The sequence below is a fragment of the Loxodonta africana genome, chromosome 4, assembly GCF_030014295.1.
Source record: "Loxodonta africana isolate mLoxAfr1 chromosome 4, mLoxAfr1.hap2, whole genome shotgun sequence".
Classification (NCBI taxonomy): domain Eukaryota; kingdom Metazoa; phylum Chordata; class Mammalia; order Proboscidea; family Elephantidae; genus Loxodonta; species Loxodonta africana.
The window spans coordinates 16131636-16146619 of NC_087345.1; the positions used below are offsets into that span (position 1 = coordinate 16131636).

The following is a 14984-nucleotide window of genomic DNA, read 5'->3' on the forward strand; positions in this document are numbered from 1 at the left end:
GCAGAAGGTTGGTCGTGAATGTGCCAGGCAGAAGGGCTGTGTGTGCAAGGGCCTGAAGGCTGGAGGAACTCACTGAGCGAAGCAGAGAAGGGTGCAGGTGAGGCTGGAGGTAGGGCAGAGGCTGAGCAGAAAGGGCCTCCTACAGGTGAAATTCCCACCTGCAAAACCAAGATAACGGCCCCTCCTCTCCAGGGCCTCCAAGGACCAGTTAGACTAACCAGTTCTTTCGTTCGTTCACGTGTTTATTGGGCGGCTGCCAACTGCAAGAAGGAGCCCCGGTAACACAGTGGTTAAGCACTTGGCTGCTAACTGAAAGTAGGCAGTTTGAACCCACCAGGCTCTCCACACAGGAGAAAGATGTGGCAGTCTGCTTCCATAAAGATTACAGCCTTGGAAACCGTACGGGGCAGTTCTACCTTGTCCTATAGAGTTAGTATGAGTCGGAATTGGCTCGATGGCAATGACTTTTTTTGGTTTTGGCCAACTGCAAAAAGCAGAGGACAGAGAAGTGCAAGGCCTGTCCTTCAGGAACAAAGTCAGTCACAGCAAAGACAAAAGGTGACGTGGTAGTTCTTAACTATGCGGACTCCGGACTGCCTGGGTTTCGATACCAGTTCCTCCACTCACAGTGGGCCAGTTAATTAATCTCTCTGTTCCTCAATTTCCTCCTCTCTAAAATGAGGATTGGAGACCTAGTGGCACAGCAGTTAAGAGCTTGGCTGCTAACCAAAAGGTTGGCAGTTCGAATCCACCAGTCACTCCTAGGAAACCCTGTAGGGCAGTTCTTCTCTGTTCTAGGGTCGCTATGAGTCAAAATTGATTTGATAGCAATGGGTTTGGTTGGTTGTTTTTTTTAAGATGAGGATGATAGCAAAGGGCCTTACTGTTAAAAAGTTTAAACATGTTAGTATTTGTAAACAGCTTAGAACCGTGCCTGGCGCATCGTAAGTGCTGTGTAAGTGTTAAATAAACACAAGAGGTGCTTCAAGGAAAGCAAGAATCAGCCCGTGGGTGGGTGGAAGTCTCCCCAGAGAGGTTGTCCACACGGGAAGGAGGTGTGGAAGGTGCTCCAGGTCCAGAGAGCAGCTCCGAGATCCATTTTACAGCTGAGCACAGTCAGCCTGGGATGGTCTTGTGACTTGCCCAGGATCCCAACTCCAGGATGTAGGATGAGATCCCAGGTTCCCAGCCCCCAGTCCAGTGCCCATAGCTTTTAAAACCTATGCAGATGTAGTGTTTTGGGGGGCTTGAGTGGACAGGAGGGATGCTGCTGGTGGGGAGAGGCTACTGGTGCCAGCTCCGTAGAGGCCACTCGGTTAGACAGGACAGGCCTAAGGGGCAGCCCAGGCCCCACAGGCCCGGCAGGAGGGAGGAGTGATGGGCACACACGTGTGTGTGGTGGCCAAGGCCTGTTCACCTTCTCACAGGGTCAGAGGATGTGCCGGGGCCACACCAGGTATCCCCCAGAATCCCAGACCCTCGGGTCCTGACTCATATACCCCTGCAACTAAACCCCATAGGCTGCCAGGAGCCCATGTCCACTATCACCACCTTGTGACTGGTGGGGAAACTGAGGCCCAGGGTGACAGGGTTTATCAGAGTCAGAGGCTGGTGGATTGGCCCCTGTGGGGAAAGGGGCAGGACATGGCCACTCAGCCCTGCTAACCGATTTAATAACCAGAATACATGTCAATATTTGCTCATGGGAACTGCTGGCCCAGCCGCACTTGGTCAACAGGCCAAGGCCACTGCGGCCCCAGAGCCGGCTCAGTTTCTCCGTCACAAGCTGAGGGACTGTCTCTGAGCTCTGGGACCCAGCCAGAGGGGGGGTGGGGGGGGGCTCTCCTCCCCTCCAGGCATAAGAAATGGCAACTCCTATGAGAGGTCGAAGCAAGCAAACAATAACCCCTTTACGCGCAAGTGAGCTCTATGGCACACAATTAGGTTCGATCTCCAGCTTTATTCCTTCTTAGCTCTGCGTGCCTCGGAACCTCCCAGAGCCTCAGTTTCGTCATCCGTAAAAGGGGCTCCACACCCCTGTCTCACAGTGCGGCTGGAGGACTGGGAGGCAGCGAGGGGCTCCGGCCAAGGCCAGCGCTATGCTCCCTCTGTCCGACAGGGGGCGCCGCGGGGCTCTCAGGCCTCGCCCCCTCGCTGCGTGGCGCCCGCCCCGCCTCTCTGTTCGGCAAGACTCGGGTCCATTCGGTCGGATAAGGCTCTATTCGGCAGGACTCGGAGTCACTCGTCCAGACTCGGCTATGTTCGGCCGCACCCGCTAGATTCGGCCAGTCTGCTGGGCCGTATTCGGCTACACTCGGCCAAACTCGGCTCTACTCGGCCAAACTCAGCCTTGTTTGGTTTTGCTCAACTCCTCCCGGTTCTGCACCGGCAAAGACCCTTCCCCGGCGCTGTGGCAGCCCCTTCACGCTCTCCTCCGGCTTTCCTGATGGAGGCCGGGAGGCCTGAGCAGAAACCCACTGCAGCCCTCCTACAGGCCTCTTTCCCCGCGGCAGGGGTCCACTTTGGCTAGGCTATGCCGCTGAAAATTGGGGTGGGGATGGTGGAGGCTCCCGTAGACATGTGGGGGTCACCCGTCTTACGTTTGGAGGAAGAAGAGGGAGAGGTTGACTCTGGCCTTACCACCGCGGTGGCGGCCCCACCGTCCTGGCTTTGCCACTAGCTGGCCGTGGGGTGGGAGCCAATTACTGCACCTCAGTTTCCCTGTGTCTCAGCCTCTGTAACAACTGGCAGGTTCTTTGTGGGGTGCAGAGGGCCTGGAATGGCGCCCGCTATTTCTTCCTCTGGGCCTCTTGGGGACTCAGTTTCCGCTTCTGTGAAATGGGATTAAACTCGCCCAACTAGGATTAACATCGTGGTTGCTGAAAGCCCAGGATATAGAAACGGAGTCCAGGGAGTGAAGTATACCCAGGGCCACCCAGCTAGTCAGTGGAGGGACTGAGGAGAACCAGGCCTGGGGCTTGCCTGGGAGGAAGCCCTGAAGCTGCTTGGGAGAGGGAGCGTCCCATTGGACCCACTGGGTTTTGGAGGAGGAACTGAGCGAATGGGCACCCTAGCCAGGCCCTCAGGGGTGCTGTTAGCGCCAGTCGTGGATTTGAGCCACCTGCCGCAAAGCCAATACTGAGACAGGAGGAGGTAAGCAGCAAGATGGCTTTATTGAACACCGGTATCCAAGAGACAGAGGGGGTTAAATCGCTCCCAAATTCTGGCTAATTTTAAAGAGAAGGGTTTTATAGGGGGAAGGTTAGGGTTACCTAATGTTTTTAAGCACGTAGCCCACAGATGGCCTTATAAACGACTACAAGAAACTATTAAACTAAAGATATACACGCCAGACATCTGGACTTTAATCTGTATGTTTGTAACAGGCTGAAAAAAAACCTAATGAGAATCTCTTGGCTAGTGGAACTGCTCCGCCAAGTCCACTCTGGTTGAGATGGGGAGCAAGAAAGAAAACTGCAGATTAAAAATGTCAGGCAGCTTTTCTAGCTGCGGTCTTGCAGGCTGAAGGCCATATCTCAAGAGAACAAAGAAGAGAGACCAAGGCCACAGGAGCCAAGAGAGCGCCGCATCCCTTGGGAAGAGACGGGTGCAGCTCATGCAATAAAAAATGTTTAGAGATTACTTAGAGCATCAGTATGGCGTTAGTCATGTCAAGCTCTCAGTCACCCATTGTGAACAGGAGAAAACAGGTTGTGAGGTATTAGGCTGTTAAGAGTGGAACAGGCTGCTTAGCTGTATCTTGAACAGAACCTGTGCCATTTTCTAAAGACTAAAGATTAATCACAGCTTATACAGCTATACTAAAACAAACGAGAAAATATATTCCCTCTAATATTAAAACACTGGAGAAAATGTGTTTTCTCTACTTCATCCTGGGTCCCCTCTGGTATCCCCTTACCTTCCTCAGAAATAAGTGGAGTAGGTGGGGAGCGTTGTAGACCCCTGGGCTCCTGGTTCTTCCCAGCAGGTGGCGCTCAAGTTTTCTTTACTTTCATTGGCAGTTAATTAGATCTGTGATTTGGGATTGACAATGTATGTAGCCCCTTCCAAGAGTCATCATGTTTTCTGCTCTGTCACATTTTTGGACAGGTACACATTTTAGTTTTTAAATATATGAAGCACAGAGAACGGTTCCTGGCTCTTTGTAAGTGATGACTAAATGTCACCATTTTTACAGCCCTCCATCCTTGTCGTGGAAACCCTGGTGGCATAGTTGTTAAGTGCTACCTCTTACTAACCAAAAGGTTGGCAATTCGAATCCACCAGGCGCTCCTTGGAAACCCCATAGGGCAGCTCTGTTCTGTCATAGGGTTACTGTGAGTCAGAATTGATTCGATGGCAATGGCTTTGGTTTGGTTTTGGTATCCTTGTCACTTGGGCAAGATGGTGGAGGATCTTGGCTAAGAGCTTGGTTCCGAGAGTCAGTGAGTCTGTGCCTCATCTTCCCTGTCTGTAGAATGGAGATGATAATAGTGCCTACCTCACAGGGCTGATGGGAAGATTAGATGAATTGATATATGTAAAGCTTTCCGATAAGGGATGGATACAGTATAAAAGCTGTCTCTTTGAGCTGGGGGAAGGGCAGTGGGTGGCTGGGGGACACTTGGCTCATGCCCTGAGTTCCTGGCCCTGGTGACAAGAGCTCAGCCCTTCTGTGTCTGGGTTACATCTTTGCCGATGGAGTTATTATAGGTGATGAGGGGCATTCTGGGCCAACTGCCCCTCCTGGCAGTGCTGTTGCTATGGGTCCCAGGACTTCTAGGCAAGGGTGTGCACCAGGTGAATGGGGATATGCCCTCACCATATCCAGGGTTTAACCAGGGAAAAGTGAGTGGCCAGTATGGAGCAGTCCCATTGGGTGTCCCATCAGGTGGCTCAGATGGTCTTGGCCTCCTCATATCCATCTGGCCTAGGGACACCGAGGCTCAGAGAGGTAGAGAGACTTGCCCAAGGTCATACAGCTAGGAGGAGACAAAGCTGAAACATACCCAGATTTTTCTGCCCCAGGCCTGAGCTCGGTTTCCATGCCTCCTGGCCGGCTTGGGAAGATCCTCGGAATGGCTGGGTGACTCAAATGGAGGAATTTCAGGCCTGGTAAAAGAGAGCAAGAGGAAAAATATTGAAGTGTAATATTCCTGAGTCCTGTGCTTTTGTCTGCCCTGCCCCAGCTGGCTGTCCTGGACCATGTGGGACAAGGGGCCCTTCTCTGGGGTGTTGTTGTCGCTGGTCCTAGGACCTGGGCAAGTCACACATCTCTCCAGGCCTCAGCCTCGTCTGTAAAGTGGGGTTGTAGCCTGCCTCTGAGAGGAGCTGCTGAGTGTGGCCATTTGTGTACAGTGCTGGGCACACAATCGGTTATCCACAAGCCACTCTTTTGCCCACTATGTCCCCAACCTGCTTCTCCCCATCCCCCCTCCATCTCTGTCCCTCCCGCTGCCCTCCCCCCATGGAATCTTCCTCAGATTTTCTAATCCAGAGGGTTGAGAGGCAGCGAGGCGCCCCCCTCTTGGAAGTGCCCCCCCCCAACCCCAGTGCTGCTGACTCAGCCCTTTCCCTCCCTGGTGGCAGCCTGGAGGATGACTCCCTTGGCTCCCTCCCTCTGCGGCCCTGGCTCAGCGCCCTGGGAACGCTGCCTGGGACAGGGCCACGTAGGGGGCATGGCCAATGTGGGCCTGCGGGCTAGCAGGGGCCGGAGTCCTTTGGCCTGTTTTCCTTTGGCCCCCTGAGCCCCTGAACAGGCCTGGGGGGCTCCAGGTGGGCTTAGGGCGAGCCAGAGCACAAGGCTGGAAGTTGGGAGAGCCCAGCATTCACCCTAGTTTGGACTCCAGTCTGCTCTGTGACCTTGAACAAAAGACTTGACTTCCTGGGACTATAGTGTCCCTGTTGGTTACATTAAGGAATGGAATTAGATCATCTCTCAGAGCCCTTCCAGGCCTCATGTTCTGCTCTTCGATTATCCCCCAAACAACTAGGAAACTGAGGCCCAGAGACAAGGTCTGGACAAGGACACACAGCCCAGGGGCTGTTTCATCCTCCACACTTTGCCCAGATGTGAGTAATAGCTGGAGTTGAACCCAAACCCCGCCCCTACCACCATCTTAAACACACCCTTCTCAGGTCTCTGCATTCCTTTGCCTCCCTAGGGCAATGATGTCACACCTTCCTCTTCCCAGGGACAGAACCCTGAACTGCAGCCTTGCCCACACCTGGCTGTGCCATTGTGAGAACCCCATGGGACAGGGAGCGCGTCCACTCTGTGGGGCTGTGGGCTCCTCCTCATTGGCTGTGTGACCTTGGACAAGTCCCCTCACCTTTGGCTCTAGTTCCCTTTCCCAAGGCTGGGGGAGGGGCAGCCAAAATACTGGATGTAAACACTCTTTGAGTACCGAAAGCCACTACAGAGCTTTGGCCCTGTCCAGGCAGTAAGTACTCAACAAACAGAATAAAGGAGTACACAAGGACGAGGGGACGAGGGACACTGGAGACAGTCTTACTCAGGGGTCTCTGACCCCAGGAAGCCGAGTCATATGGCAGAGAACAAAGGCTGTGGCCTTTGTAAAGCCTCTCCCAGCCCAACTGGAAGGAAACTGAGGCAGGGCTGTGCCCAGACCAAGGGCTCGTGGCTGCTCCCCTATGAATTTGGGATTGGCTCGAGAAGACCAGGAAGATCCATCAGTAATAGCAGGATCCTGGGTAGAGGAGAAAGACTTTGGTATATACTGGGGGTGGGGAGCCCCTGCTGGTACAAACCGTTAAGTACTTGGTCACTAACAAAAAGATTGGCAGTTTGAACACACTCAGAGGCACCTCAGAAGAGAGGCCTGGCGGTCTCCTTCTGAAAGGTCACGGCCATGAAAACCCTATGGAGCACAGTTCTACTCTGACACACGGGGTTGCCATGAGTTAAACTTGACTCCATGGCAACTGGTTTGGGTTTTCTTGGTTTGGGGATGAGGAGATGCCCTGGCACCACCCTCAGATACCCCAGAAGGTCAGACCTGCTGATTCACTCACTGCACCTGGCACTGACAGGGCTGGGGCTGGAGTTCTACAGACACTGAGGGCCTGAGGGGCCAAGTCACTTGGCAAGTCACTTGCTCTGGGTGGCAGGCCAGGATTTGAACCTGGGTCCATGGACCCCATGCCAGTGCCCTGTCCACTAGCCACCCTGCCTAGGGGACCCAGAAAGAGTCCTTCAGCGCAGGTTGGAGGACCCCGGGGGAGAGGAGGTTCCACGTTGCTTTGCCTCCCCTTGCTGAGCAACTTTGGGGGCTCCTGCCCACTCTCCCCCTGCCCCATGGGGCCTCATCTAAGGGGCCTCAGACCTCAAACACGCCCGTCTTTGACTTTATTAGGCCTTTGAATCAAACGAGACGCCATCCGGCCACCAAAGGGTTAAACAAAGGAAATCCTGGGCTCCTATATCTCCAGAGCCCAGTGGCTGGAGAGAAGGGAGAGGAAGGAGGGGATGTGGGAAGCCAGCTCACCGCTCCCTCCGCCCTCACTCCACCCTCCCACTGCCGTCCCTCCCTCCTTGGCTGGGCCTGGGGTCTGGGCCAGCTACAAGTTATTATCACAGACATGGGCCAAGGAGCAAGAGAGAGCCGGGAGCCCCGGGGCCCGTGAGCTGCTGTTCAGGCCACAGGACACTGGGTGAGTGACAGGAGGCCCCACAGCCTGCACCCTGCAGGGCTGAGGAGGGACTGGGGTCAGTACAGCCCGGAAGGCCTTTCCTCCCTCCGCTCTGTGGTCTTCTCTCTCCCCCTGACCCCAGGCCAGCCCCTCTAGGCCCTTGCCTCCCCACCCCTTCGGGGCTCCTGCTCAGGGCCCCTCCTGGCTTGTGCCTGCCTGCCTGGCCTCACTTCAACTCAGCCCAGCTGGGCCTACCTGGACTGGGGGGTCACCCTACCCACCCTCCTCTCAGAGATCCCAGAGTCACCCCCAATGGCATGCTCCGCATACTTGGTCCCCATCTGGTTGTTCTCCTGGTGGCCAATCAGTAATCGTAGCTGTGGTTTTTGTAACTGTTATTAAAAGGCTGGTCCTGGCCACCCTGCTCCTTACTCCCTGGGTCCCAGTTCTGTGTCTCGGAACTTTTGACTCCCGTCTGGCCAGGGCCAATAGGAAACAGAGATGTCCCCAAACAGTGCCAGTCCTCTGGGGGATGTTCTGCTGCTTCCCATTGAGGGCAGGCAGGGGAAGAGGTCTGTGGGGGGCCGAGAAAGGAACAAATTTTTATTGAGTCTTTTACAAGGCAGACACTTTACCCTGTATTTAAATCTTCCCAAATAACCTGGAAGGGAGAGAGGTATTGCTGTCATCTCCTGGTGCCCAGGAGCAGGAAGCCCAGAGAGGTTAAGCCACTAGCCCTAGGCCATACAGCTTCTAAACTGCTCTGGAATCGCAGGCCTAAGTGTTTCCCATGAGGTCACATCTATGGCCAGGAAAAAGACGGGGATTTTGCTGTTCTCAGAAACTGGTTTGTAGATGCTGAGTCTGCAGAAGAAAAGATGAGGGGGATAATACCTGATAGCGAGGTTGTCAAGTTCTGAGGATTTGGCCTGCCTTATTTTTTTTTTTTATTGAACAGGACCAGGAAACCCGCCTAGGGTAGGCAGAGAGGAGCTTGGGAAGGGTCACCTCCGGGAAGGGGGTGGTGGGTCTGGAGACTGCCCATCCCCCGCCTCTTCTGCTGCTAGCACCCAGATTGGGGTGGGGGGGAATGGAAATGGAAAGGGGAGACCCTTCTGCCCCTTTAAAACCTAGCTCCCACCCCAGTGCTCAGCTGCATCCAGCAGAGATAGGCTGGAATTAAAAAAAAATAATAATTCTATCATCTCTACACATATTAACCACAGAAAAATATTTTTGAATTGCACTAAACGTTAAAGGGGAACAAAAAGGAAATAAACAAAGAAACGCCAGAAGTGTAAAAACCAGTCTGGTTTCAAAAGCCGAGTTTCTGATCCTGCTGCGATAACTCAGCGCCAGCCCCCAAAGCCTGCCACCACCTCAAAGGCTCCTTGCTGGCTTCCTGCCCACCCAGCCCCGGCCTGTTGCCAGTGGCTGGTGCCCAGGCTACTTCCTGCCTCTCTCCTGGAACCCCCTCCTGGCCAAGACCAAAGACAGATCCTTACAAACCCTTGGACTTCTCCCATCCTTTTGAATTTTCCAGACCTCTAGTCGTAGCCCTTAATTCCTGTTTCCCACTGGACAACCGATTGGCAGGTCTATGATAATTGACGCAACCACCTTCCAATAAATTAACTCTGTGTTAATTCTGTGTGAGGTTGGGTTGTGCAGGTTGTTCACTGCACAAAGGTGCTGCCGACTGACACCAGCCCTTTTCAAGCTGCACACCCTCAGCATTGCTTTCCTCCAGAGGGGACTTTTCTTTCTCTTCTAATGTGTCCACCCAGAGGACAAATGTGCACTACATAGACCAGCAGCGGCCTATAGTCCACGACTCAACATACCTGCTCCTGACTTCTCAGCGACACTACAGCATCATTGCCACGCACTGACCCCGTGCACTTTCTCTGTCTGCTAGAATAAATTAAATTTCCTATCCTCTGTCAGGAACACAGTATGTCCGAGCCCGGGCTCAGCTATGTGCCCCCTTTCCTGGTGAACAAGCCTGCAGAGTCCTTAGTGTTTTTCCCAAGTGTCCACTAGCCTGCTTCATGCTGCACGGTGGCACGTGCTTGCTAGAGGTGGCAGAGCTGAAGGCAGGAAAACAAGCCAGAGGGAGGGGATGGGTGGGAAGAGCATTTCACAGCCTCACTGCTTATGACATACGGGCATCGAGGGGCCTCTTCCTAGCCCACCCCTGCAAAGGTCTCCTGGCAGCTGGTCTGCTCTTGGCCGTGGCTCTCTTTAGAGTGGCTCCCTCCTTCCTAGAGTATCCATGGACCAGGTGGAGAACCAGTCCTACAATGACCTTGGGAAACTGGCTTCCCCATGTAGGCCTCAGTCTTCTCATCTGCTCAATGGAGTCATTAGCACCCTTCCACCGAGCTTTATCAAAAGTGCACTTGGTGTGGGTGGCTGTATCCACCCCGGTCATAGGCACATCATAGATGTTAATTTACACCTGGTGTTCTGTTCCTCCTTCCCTGCTCCAGATCACCATGGGGATGGTCGCCCTGGGTCCCTGCTGGGCACTGCTCCTGCTCTCTCTCTTGGTGCTCGGGGTCCCCACTGAGGAGTCCACCTCTGGAGAAGCTGTGGCCTTCAACCCCTCTGGGGGTTGCCGATGGTGCTGTGACTCTGAGGACCCCCTGGCCCCTGCTGATGCTGCAGGTGTGCCAGCATCCTCTCCATCCACCCTCCCATACATCCTGCCTGAGGTCAGGCCCTACATTAACATCACCATCCTGAAGGGTGAGTGCCCACACGTGGCTCAGCCAGAGCCTGGGCCGGACCTGCCAGGTCGGGGGCAGGGAGGGCACAGGGGCTTCTTCCTGGGCCCAGGGTAGGGGGGAGGTGGAGAGATCGGGAGAAACCACTACAGATAACTGCCCCAAACCCTTTATTTCATTCGCACATTTACTGTGCACTTACGATGTGCGTGGTGCAAACGACTAACGTGCTTGGCGGCCAACCAAAAGGCTGAAGGTTTGAGTCTACCCAGAGGCACCCTGGAAGAAAGCCCTGGCAATCTACTTCTGAAAAATCAGCCATTGAAAACCTTACGGAGCACAGGTCTACTTTGACACACATGGGGTCACCATGAATCGAAGTCAAGGTGCCAGGTGCCAGAACTCTTCCAAACACTGGACTACAGCAGTGACCAGACCAGACGAAGACCCTCCCACCTCGGAGCTGCTGGTCTAGTGAGGGCGGGGGCAGACAATGAGCAGTAGGCGTAGAAGATAAGTCAATGAAGCAGATGTGAGGTGGTGATGGGGTCTCTGGCCAGTGAAGAGGTGGAGCAGGGTGAAGCGTACTGGGAGACCAGGTTGGGGGGCAGGAAGGCTACGTGTTGAATGGGGTGGTGGGTATAGTCTCACAGAGAAGGTGGGATCTGAGCAGAGACTCCAAGGAGGTGAGACAGTGAGCCATGCAGCTATCAGCAGGCAGAGTGTTCCAGCCAGAGGGAACAGCCAGTGCAAAGAGCCCAGGGCAGGGGTGGGCCTGGAGTGCTTAAGGAGCAGGGGGCAGTGAAAGGGGCTGAGGTCAGAGACAGGGACCAGATGGTGCAGGGCTTGTCAGCCTCCGTCAGGACTGCACTTTGAGTGAGATGGGGAGCAGGGGAGAGTTTGGCCAGGGGAGGGATGTGATGGACTGAGGTTTCAAGTGGGTCCCACTGGTGCCTCGGGGAAGAGAAAACCCAGAGCCCAACCATGAAATGTCCCAGGTCACAGTCAGACAGGAACGCTGACTAAGGTCTACCTGGCTCGTAACCTCAGTTTTTTTCTCCAGGTAGGTATTTTTCTTACTTCTTTCTCTGGGTCAGAAATGCAAAAATGCATCTCACCATGTCCCCCTTCCTGGCCCTGGTCAGGCTGGGTGCAGTGGCTCCCAGGTTGGGGTCTGGGCCTGGCCCCCCAGAGACCACAGTCAGACCTTCACTGCTGGGGAGGGAAACAAGGTAGGTCTGGAAATGAACTGTATTTGGAATTCTGCCTCTTCTGCTCCTGAGCTGTGTGGCCTTGGGTAAGTCACTTAACCTCTCTGAGCCTCAGTGTTCTCTCTGCAGTGGACACGGTCATGGAGTTCTTCAGAGAGCCATTTGGGGAGGTGATGGCTGGCATACAGTAGGTGCTCAATAAATGCTGGCTCCTTCTTTGGGCCGGGACGGGGCAGAATCTTCCAAAAATGAGCATAAGCACTCCTTGGCGCAGGCCTGGGTGCCTGCCTTGACTTCTCCCGTCCTTGTCCCCACAGGTGACAAAGGGGACCGTGGCTTGGTGGGCACACCAGGGAAGCTGGGAAAGGAGGGTCCCCAGGGAGACCGAGGCCCACAGGGCACCAAGGGCGCCAAGGGGCAGGTGGGCAGCCCCGGCAGCCCGTGCCAGACACGCTACTCGGCCTTCTCGGTGGGTCGCAAGACCGCCCTCCACAGCAGTGAGGGCTACCAGCCACTGCTCTTCGACACGGTCTTTGTGAACACAGACGGGCACTTCGACCTGGCCACCGGCCACTTTGCCGCCCCCCTGCGTGGCCTCTACTTCTTCAGCCTCAACGTGCACAGCTGGAACTTCAAGGAGACCTACGTGCACGTAGTGCACAACGAGGAGGCAGCTGTCATCCTGTACGCGCAGCCCAGCGACCGCAGCATCATGCAGAGCCAAAGCGTGATGCTGGCCCTGGTGCCCGGCGACCGCGTCTGGGTGCGGCTCTTCAAGCGCGAGCGCGAGAATGCTGTCTACAGTGACGACGTTGACACCTACATCACCTTCAGCGGCCACCTCATCAAGCCCGAGGACGACTGAGCACCTGCCCGGGCCACCCGTCCCTTCCCGGGACTTGCCTCCCAGCTGGGCGGCTTGGTGCTGGGTGGCCTTGGGCAGGTCCTGTCCCCCTGCAGAGCCTTGGTTTGCACCACCGAAAGGGGGGAAGGGCACGGTGGGTGGTCTTCAAGGACCCAACACTCTAAGTAGGGCCCCTCTCCTTTCCTTTCCTCCACCATCCTTTCCAGTCTGTTGCTGCCTCTCTCCTCTCTTGGGCATGTTTTAAGGAGACTTCTAACTGAAACATTCTAGAACTTTCTTTTAGACCAACATTTTTAAAACTTGAATGTGCATATGAATCACCTGGGGATCTTGTTGCAATGCAGATTCTCATTTGGAAACCCTGGAGTGGGCCCGAGATGCTGCGTTTCTAACAGGTTCCTAAGTGATGCTGATGCTACTGGTCTATCGACCACACTTGAGTAACAGGGTTCTAGAACCTCTCCAAAATTCGATGATTTTCGGAACATTCTAGAATCCTCCAAACATTCTAGAATTCTTCCCACATCCTTAGATTCACTCATCACTCCAGGACTCCCCCTCTTCTGCTCTCTTGCCCTGTCCCCTTTCTCTTTCACCATCCTCTTCATGCCTACATTTATAGCCACCGTGCGTTTATTCATTCATCAAGCGCTCATTGTGGACTCACTCAGCCCTGGGAAAGCAGAGGTGAGGGCGCTGCCCTCAGTGAGCACCTAGTCCAGCCAGGGGAGACCAGTGGGTACACAGAAGACTGAAACCAGAGCTAGAGACACGCACGGGGCCCTTGTCACACAGGTCTGTGTTCTGGGCATTCAGGCACCTTGGAGGCCTCCTTACCCGGCGCTCCCCAAGGCTGGTGGGACAGGACCCCCAAGATGGGAGGATGTCCCTAACCCAGTCCTCCCCATCCTGACTCATGCCCATAATTAAAGCAAACCCCAGTGGGAGCCCAGAGGCTTAGGGGCATTTTGGGGTGAATGTGACCCCCAGGAAAAGGAGCTCAGGTCATGGTCCCTCACATGGCTGGCCTGGTTACCTGTGAGGACCTCTACCTTCCTCACCGGCACCCCCCTCTCTGCCCCTCCTGGGACTCTGTTACCACCTTGCTCAGCCCCTTCTGCCAAAGGCATCTGACCTTGGTTCTTCCAAGATGAAGGGCCACTGACAGACACAGATGTCTGTCCCCAGGTGCTCACTGACCCTCCTCGACCCCCTCACCAGCCCTGTACCCCTGGTTCTCCAGGCTTTACCAAGATGCTAAAGGCCCTGATGGGCAAGTCCCGCCCAGTAGAGCCCTCCTCTGACCTGGTGGGCTGGGGGCCAACATGGAAGGCGCCGGGCTTTGGCTCCTCAGCAGGCCTGGGGAACTGAAGGGGAGACATTCCAGGTCAGTCAGGGGGACCTTCTCTGAGCCATGATGCCAAGGAAGAGGCCGAGGCAAAGTCAGGGACTTCAGACCTTCTACCCTTGCCCTCCTGATTCTTACCCTCAACCTGCTCAGAGAACGGGGCTAGAACTTACCGTCCCGCCAGGCAGCTTCAGGGTGATCCCAGCCCTGAGGCCGAGGTGGCAAATAGAGCCTGGCAGGAGGGCTGGGGTGGCCTGGCGACCTTCTAGCCTCCCTGTCCCGCACCCCAGTGGCATGACCTCTCCCCAGAGGGAGGCAGCTTCACCTATTGGTGCTTACGCAGACTCCGGGGCAGAGGTGGCCCCGGCAGTTGTCTCTGGTGCTCACAGCCAAGGGAGCCATGGCTGCGTGGCCGGCAGCAGGGCCTGACCATGTGCTTCGAAGGCCAGTCCTAAAAACCCCCCCTCAGCTCTGCAGCCCCTGTCCTGCTAGTCCGGTGTGATTAAAGGTCAATGCGTCTCTTCTTGGCAGTTCAGGCTGGTTCTTTCTGCTCTGCTCCCCTTGGAAGGATTTTGCAGGGGCCCGGATCCAGGGCTTCACTCCACGTGGTCCCCACCCAAAGAAACCACCCTCCTCAGTCACTCAGGCAGCCCATGTGCCTTGGAGTTAGTGAAACTGACTGAGAGTCTGCTAGGCTCCTTCCTGGCTGTGACCTCAGGCAAGTACCACATCTCTCTGAGCCTCAACTGTTCTGTCTGAAAAATGGGGGATGATGATAGTATCTACCTCATGGGGTGGCCATAAGGATTAGAAGAGAGGTTACATGGTGATTGCAGCATTCATTCATTGAACCAGTGCCTACTGAGCACCTACCGTGTGCTGAACACTCTGCTAGGCGTGGAGGTTACAGCAGGGAACACAGTTGATCGCCTCGCCTTGGAGAACATCCATGGAGTTCTAGGGGGGCGCTCGAGGTGCTGACCAAACCATAGTACCTCATTTGGGGATTCTGTCTGGTGTTTTGTGTTTAATATTTACAAGAGAACTGATGGGTATTCTCTGAAGAAATTTTACAGTGGAACAGCTAAACTATGTTGACAGCCTCGGACTTTCTATACTAGCATGGCAGCTACTTACATACACATATTGAAGGTGATCCATGTTAAGTCCCTTTATCG

At 54.8% G+C, this 14984-nt stretch overlaps 1 protein-coding gene across 2 annotated transcripts; it reads left to right on the forward strand.

The window, feature by feature from the left end:
• Nucleotides 1–7457: 7457 nt before the first annotated feature.
• C1QTNF6 (C1q and TNF related 6) lies at nucleotides 7458–14384 on the forward strand. Of its 2 annotated transcripts, XM_003419782.4 has the most exons (3): nucleotides 7458–7674; nucleotides 10146–10404; nucleotides 11911–14382. In XM_003419782.4, the coding sequence occupies exons 2-3, from the start codon at nucleotides 10152–10154 to the stop codon at nucleotides 12456–12458; spliced, it is 801 nt and encodes a 266-aa protein (XP_003419830.2). In that variant the 5' UTR covers nucleotides 7458–7674; nucleotides 10146–10151; the 3' UTR covers nucleotides 12459–14382. The 2 variants fall into 2 exon arrangements, with proteins under 2 accessions (XP_003419830.2, XP_064139662.1); XM_064283592.1 differs by lacking the exon at nucleotides 7458–7674 and having other exon boundaries at nucleotides 10151–10404; nucleotides 11911–14384.
• The last annotated feature ends 600 nt before the right edge of the window (nucleotides 14385–14984 follow it).

Coding starts and splice junctions, on each gene's coding strand:
- C1QTNF6 (XM_003419782.4), top strand. CDS start 10,152: ATGGGGATGGTCGCCCTGGGTCCCTGCTGGGCACTGCTCCTGCTCTCT. Junction 10,405..11,910: donor TAACATCACCATCCTGAAGG/GTGAGTGCCCAC, acceptor TTGTCCCCACAG/GTGACAAAGGGGACCGTGGC.